At 37.3% G+C, this 7,453-nt stretch overlaps 1 protein-coding gene across 2 annotated transcripts in view; it reads left to right on the forward strand.

The window, feature by feature from the left end:
- Positions 1-5,091: 5,091 nt before the first annotated feature.
- The window catches only part of LOC104127142 (BMP/retinoic acid-inducible neural-specific protein 3), a 211,965-nt gene continuing 209,603 nt past the window's right edge, over positions 5,092-7,453 (forward strand). Inside the window, exon 1 of one of the 2 annotated variants that reach the window (XM_009639789.2) lies at positions 5,092-5,327. In XM_009639789.2, the coding sequence (XP_009638084.1) occupies positions 5,092-5,327 (236 nt within the window). The remainder of the gene's footprint in view (positions 5,328-7,453) is intronic. The other variant, XM_035895372.1, reaches the window with a different exon arrangement.

A 7,453-nucleotide genomic window follows, 5' to 3' on the forward strand; every position in this document is an offset into this window, starting at 1 on the left:
GGGACATTTCAGCTTTTTCATGGAATTTTAGTGAGCATAAAACCCAAAGGGCTTCAGAGCGATCCTGGTCTTCTGCATTTCCTCTATCAGAAGGAGATCTCTGTGAGAAGCAAAGAGAAAAAGGGAATGACGGAGGCAAGGCTGGGCTCATTTCTGTGATGCTGACAGAGACTGCAAGGGCATTGTTCCATGTGTAGCAGAGGAGAGGGTGTCTCAGACCAAGGCCACAGCACCTCCCAGACTTGCACAATAGAAAGAAATATTGAAACCCCCCTGCCCGAACTTATTAAGAATATCTGTACATTTAATGTGAAGTTATTTTATTTTGATTCTTGAGAACTGCAGGTGTACATGTGGCCCAAAAAAGCTACTGATGATCCCTAACATCAACTTTATTAACTCTTATATAAAAAGTTATTCCACTGGTGAACCAGTAGACAGTGATCCACTTACTAGCTGTATCTCTACTGCATACATGACTCTCACTCCTTAGGAAAAAAAAAAGGTTGCATGCAGTGTTGTTACAATGGAATTTTTTTTTTTTTTCCTTGGGAAAATTTTATACTGTTTCCATTTTAGGAAGGATTTAAACGTATAGATTTGCTTTTTCCTGAACATTGCTGTCCACACATCGGGGTTGGCCTTATACTATTCTGTATATCTTAGTATACATGATTTATCAATTTATATTCTGTAAGCAGGAGAGCTCAATCCACAAATTGAGCAGACACTCCAATTTGTACTATTTTAGGTACAGTAGCTTAGTGAGTTCATAAACTACCCATATGTAATTATGTACCATTTCTAATGTTAAAAAAAAAAAAGAAAAAAAGGAGGACTGAATTTGGTGGGTTTTGCCCTACAATGGGTTGACAACAAAAAGACTACAGACTTCCTGCATTCTTGTTCATAGCTTAAGTTTGATGAAATTTGACCCAGTGGCCACAATGTTTGTTTTACACTTGCCAGTACTGTATTCTCAGATGACGTAAATGCATGGATTTTACCAGTATTCAACACCTTTTACCTGTTCATTAAAGCTAGGATTTAGCTATGGTATTTCCAGAAGATGCTGAGTCAAATTCATTCTGTATTAATGCCAGTGAGGAGACAATGAATTTCTAACAAAGAAGAATTTAATCCATTATGCTTCTTGAACTCAGTCTAACCTTAGATTTTAGAAGAGGAAGGACTGAAAACTTATTAGTATTTGCAAGTAGTATCTGGATGAAACCTTGGGGATAACAGAAAGTAATTGTGCTGAGCACCTATACCTGATAATTGTCCTGTAAGTTAGCACTTCAAAAGAGGCAGCACATTGACATGACAGTTTTGTTTGAAGTTTCTTCTATACAGAGTGTCTTCTGCACTTTAAAATTCACCATCTCTGTTACTTAACAGGTGTTAATTTATTTTTCAGTTCTCACATCCTACCCTGAAACCAGCAGGTGCTCTACCACAAATTTAATTCAGATTGTTCCTCCCTGGAGTTCTGTGATGGCTATTGTAACTACAACCTTTGTACATTCCACATGTCTATAACAGCATTTTAAAAATGTTCTCAGGGTATTTGCATTCATTAGAAAATTTGAATATTTAAAATTTAGATATATTTTTCACAGTATAACCTTAGGAAAATTCCTTAGTCTGGAATTGTCTAAACTTTTTAATAGGAAATACATTTTTAAATCCCTCTAACAGCTTAAAAGAAATCTTAGGCTTGGTTTTTTTCACGCTTTAGTTCCTTGTTTATTAAATCGAGGTAAAAGTTTACTTCTCAAGGGTGTTCTGAGAATTGTTACGGAGACTGATTCTACAATGACTGGACAATATAGACAAGTGGATAAGTATCAGTTAGAAATGCTCACATTATTTTACTCTTCCTGAGGACTAGCTGTATATTTATACTCTTTTGGAAAGTACCTTCATAAAGACCACATCTAGAGTACTGTGTCCAGTTGTGGGCTCCCCAGTTCAAGAAAGGTGAGGAACTCCTAGAAAGAGTTCAGAGGAGGGCAACAAAGGTGATTAGGGGACTGGAGCATCTCCCTTATGAGGAAAGGCTGAAAGAGCTGGACTTGTTTAGCCTGAAGAAGAGAAGACTGAGAGGGGACCTCAGCAACACATACAAATATCTTAAGGGTGGATGTCATGAGGACAGAGCCAGACTCTTCTCAGTGGTGTCCAGCAACAGGACAAGGCGCAATGGGCACAAACTGAAGCATAAGAGGTTTCAGTTGAATATGAGGAAGAACTTCCTTACTTTGAGGGTGACAGAGCACTGGAACAGGCTGCCCAGTGGGGTTGTGGAGTCTCCTTCTCTGGAGATATTCAAAGCCCACCTGGACGATGTCCTTTGCAACCTGCTCTAGGTGAACCTGCTTTAGCAGGAGGGTTGGACTAGAGGTCCCTTCCAACTCCTGCCATTCTGTGATTGTGCGTGATTCTGTGATCTTTAAAACAAGGAGATTATTTTCTTCTGTAACTAGACAGCTTCTCTAAAGTTGTTTTGCCAGTGGTTAATTTATGACATGCCATGAGGAGTAGCATTAAGCTAAGCATAGAGCAGGGCTCTTCACTATTCCTTTTCAAGTGCTCATTTGTTGCAGTTTTAGGAAGATGTTTCATATACAAAGTCATTAATTTTCCAATCCTAATAAATTCAAAGGGGACTCAATTAGTCATCATTACAGTTTAATAGCCTGAAACAATTTAGTATTAATAAGTACCTGAAAAAGTAAACTCCTACCTCTTGTAATTTAAACCATTACATGATTTTTTTCAATAGAAAAGAAAATTTAGGAAACATAGAGCCTTAAGTCTTAGCTACCAATTTTATAACAGCAGTAGGTATGAAAATTAAAAGTCTCATTATGCCCTTCATAGCTTCACATAATGTAAAGAAATTATGCCCAGGGTCTTCCTAGCCTGTGAAAAGGATGACGGAATGGAATGAGTACACTGTGCAATGTATTTTTCCCTGATTGGTGGGAAGAAGAGAGACAGAAGCATTTGTGGGTTTTCACTCTGTTGTGATGCAAAAATAGGTCTGGCCTAACTGAAAGTGACTGATGTGTCTTCATTTACACTGAGATAACTTTTGACAGGAAATGGCAACCAAATGGTCATCATGGCTTTTAGCTTTTATGGGCCAGGAGAGCAATCTATTGCTTTTCAGTTTTGCTTCAGATCTGTGCATGCTTTTTCACAAGATGTTGTGAAGGTTACAAATAGTGCAATCTCACAAACATGAACTTCAACCCGTGAAGGAAAAAAAAGCACCATTCTAGGGAGAAGATATTGAAACTTCATACACTATGCACAGATCTTCGGGCTTTTTGCATGTAAGTGATAGCTTGAGAGTATAAATAAAAGTTAGAGAACTCTTTGCTGTAGACTCCTAGAATCTAATTTCAAAGGGATTTATAAAATTAATGCAATCTGTGTGTTATGATCTTAAATCACTGTGTGGTTGTAATCATTTATATTTACAACTCAGTGTTCTGGCATATGCTCAGCATGAAATATATGAATAGGGTTGGCTTTTTTTTGGTGAGATTACTTAAACATTTATTTTTTGCAGGATCTGGTCCAAATCATGCTACAAGCAATTACATTTGTGCCTAAGAAGACAATAAAACTTGACTATTTCTCTGGTTGTATAGACAGATTATATAATATTCTCAGACTGTAAATTCCTGTAGGTTCATATGAACTTCCATGTTCTTATGGAGGCAGTTAATGTCCTGCAGCTGATTTCTTTACAATATGTACAAAAGACTCTTTAGAATATTAATGTTTAGCATATATGCACAGAGCACATTTATTCAGCTACAACATTTCCATTATAATGGACGGGTGGTACTGAATGTGCAGTTGCAGAAATGTTCTATTGGAAGCATCATTCATATAGGGTACACTTAGAAATGAAATTACTGATGGTAAAGAAAAATGTCATGACAAGTAAAAAATCATAGCAAAGGGCACTGTAAAAATGTCATAATGAGTGCTGTTTTGAGTGAATGTAAATTAAAAAATGTTTTTCTCTGTAAATTCATCAGCTAGAAAAATGAAAGCTCACACATTAATATGCTTTAATTCTGTGCTGTTTTACCTTACACTGAAAACTAGAACTGATTATTTCTATATATTTAGGAATTTAGAAGACTTCTGTCATTTCCATATTTCTGAGAACTTTGTGCTCTTGCATAGATGTTTTCACAAAATCTGAGCAGGCTATAGAATCCCATTTCCCAGATATGGGACTGAGGTATAGAGAGAAACTGTGGCTTATCTTCGCTGAGTTCCTACATGAGGCTATGGTTAATACTTGATTTTTGATTGGGCACTCAAACAATTAGTGTTTCTGGGCTGATCCATTGGACTGGAGTGAATTGGACTGCAAGTCAAGTGCTGTTGTTAGGGTTAATCAAATTTGGAGCATCTGGAGCTTGAACAACTCGTTGAACTCATCATTGTGGGTAGCTCCAGTGCTATTGATTAATGCAGTCACTCTTTGTCCAGCTTCACTAGTTTGAATAGAATAACATGAGTCTGCTAACTCCGTTTGTAGTGAAGACAAGCCATTAAGTGACTTTTCCAAGGACGTAAAAAAAGAAAGTAATCTGGGTCTGTTGAATCTCATCTGTTTTCTGTTCAATATCTGAACTGTGACCTTATGCATAGACATCGCTGAATGATTTTGTACTGATGCTAACAGGCAATAATTCTTGTGTAGCATATTTTTCATTAATGACTAGTAGAATTGGAAAAAAACCGCAATAATCCCTCCCTTGACAACTTGTGAAGGTTTCCCTTCAACAGTAAATATTATCACTGATGATGTTAATGAAGACATTAGTTTCACAGCATTTGAAGTACTGAAACACTCCACTGTTAACTAGCCTAGTGGGGTTATGCTAATGTAAAATGTAATAAAGTAGAGGCCACTATCTCTTTAAGCTGAAAGAAAGGAAACTTGTTTCTACTTCCAAGGGATGCCTAGTGTGTGCTTATCTAATTGACTGTGTATTTTGTCTAGGTGTTGAGGGAAAGCTAAGAGAATGAAGGCTCTAAGTCCCCAGTGGAAGCATGATATGGCGATGCAGTGCTGGTGCTGAATTGTTCTCTCTGATGGCTCTATGGGAGTGGATAGCACTGAGTCTACATTGCTGGGTTTTAGCAGTTGCTGCTGTTTCGGATCAGCATGCCACAAGCCCCTTCGACTGGCTCCTCTCTGATAAGGGACCCTTCCATCGCTCACAGGAATACACAGATTTTGTGGACAGAAGTCGACAGGGATTTAGCACAAGATACAAGATTTACAGGTATGAAGCAAAGGGAAAGCAATTATAGATATATCATCCTTAGAACTTGTAAAATATCAAAAGGGTTTCCTTAAGGGAAAGTTTCAGATGTGGGAACAAATCCATAGACACAAAATTCATTGCTGAAATATATGCAAGGTCATATATGCACTGTGTACTACAGAAATGCCTACCTGTGTTGTTTCTATTTTGTTTAAAGAACTTTTGCTAATTAATTATGCTGCTTTGGAAAACATTCTTGATTACTATCTACCTCTATGCTGCCCTAGTGACATACTAAAACTGTCTTAAAGGTATTCAGACACTGTCTTTGATTGCAGAGGGCTAACATGGAACACGCTTGATCATGCAGCAAGATCCAGTTCAATTGCTTTCAGTGTGGCTCAAGACATAAGCTGACTCTTTAAGAATGAAATTGTGGCTCCAGCAGTAGCTGGCAAGGCATGGACTTCATTGGACAAACCAGGGCATTTCAAAAGTGACTCAGAAAGTTTCATGTTAATTTATACCAGTGGTTTGAGAAGCAGTTTTCTCATCCCTGAGGGACTGAGCAATAAGAGCCACTATGAGTTTCTACAGAAGTTACAGGTGTTTGGTCCATCACAAAACTCAGAATTAATTGGGGAAAAAAGAAAAACAGGGGAAGACTTCAAAAATACAGGTCTGCTTGAGAATTTGTGTCTTGCTGTAGAATTGTTTTCATGATACATTTGCAACTTGTCATTTACCATTCTTGAGACAGCACTAGCAAAATATCTTCTTGATCATATGCAAGAGGTATAACTCAATAACACCAAATAGGTTTGTCAAGGACATGGGAATGAAAAGGAGAGTTCAGTTTAATAGTAGTGACCTAATGGCAAATAGAAAGAAGGGAAGAAATGAGGGAGCATGAGAGATAAAGGACTGAGACAACAAATCTATAAGCAGAGAGACTTCTTCACTTTTTATTGTTATAGATCCCTGCTGGCAGCAAAGAGGAAGGGGTGGCAACAGGGCAAAATAGGACTTAACATCCCTGATAACTCCCCAACCTGTAAACATAGACTGTTTTGCTATGGAAAAACACATGCTGATTTCATTTAGAACCATGAAACAGGTTGTGTAAATTTCATGCCTATTTTAAACTATTATTTCCTAGTAGTATACAGCTCTTTAGAAGAAGGTAAAAGTGATATATGCCTATATGCATATACCATCTTTTATTTCAATATCCAGGGGTCTGTGACAAAACTTCTGGTCTCAGTTCATAAAGATTTTATTTTTAAGGAACTTGTTTTATTTTCCTTTCCTAAATACATGCAGTAGAGGGCACTCTGTTGCAGGTCAATTTTGCAGTAGGCTGCTTTGCCATATATAAAGAAATGAAACACATTTTGAAAATAAAGTGCGATTTAGAAATATGCTTGATGAAGAGGTTTGCCTTAATAGAACAGCATTGCCCAATATTTACTGCATTTTAAATGCCAGCTGTCAGGACCAATAATGTAAAGCCAATAACGCAGAGACTGAGGCAGCATATTTTATTCCTATTATTCTGTATTAGTCAACAGTGAACCAAAATTATCTCGCTAAAAACATGAAAGATGGAATTGTATTTCATTTCAGCTCTTTCAGTCAGGTCTTTGAAAATTTTTCTCCCCTCAGCCATCATTACAGAAACATTGTTAAATTTTATAGATCTGTAATCATATCTCTATTATTTATTTGGGTTTGTGCATAGGTTACAATTGACTTTAATTTACAAAATCCCAAAGAAAATGTTTCTTGTGTTTATTTCTATCCTCTGTCTATTGCCTTCAAGAAATGAGCCAGGAAGTCAGAGGGACAAGTACCCGAATCAAAAGAAAACCTGCATTTTTTTATTTAGTCCTCCAAATACAAAGCCTAAAGGGGTACCTCTCTTTTGGGGAAGGAATTGGCTCCAATAGAACTGACGGGACTGTGACAAGTAGCAGCTCTCTTTCCGCAATGGCTTCTAAGCCGTATGGGAACTAGCTCAGGATGACCAAGCTAATGCTAGGACTGTATGTTTACAATTAACAGGAATTAAATGGTCTCAATAAAAATAACATAAAACCAGCAGTGAGTTGCACGTACTGCATGTAGTACTTCAAAATGTGTTG

Source organism: Egretta garzetta, unplaced genomic scaffold (assembly GCF_000687185.1).
Source record: "Egretta garzetta isolate BGI_Z169 unplaced genomic scaffold, ASM68718v1 scaffold870, whole genome shotgun sequence".
NCBI lineage: Eukaryota > Metazoa > Chordata > Aves > Pelecaniformes > Ardeidae > Egretta > Egretta garzetta.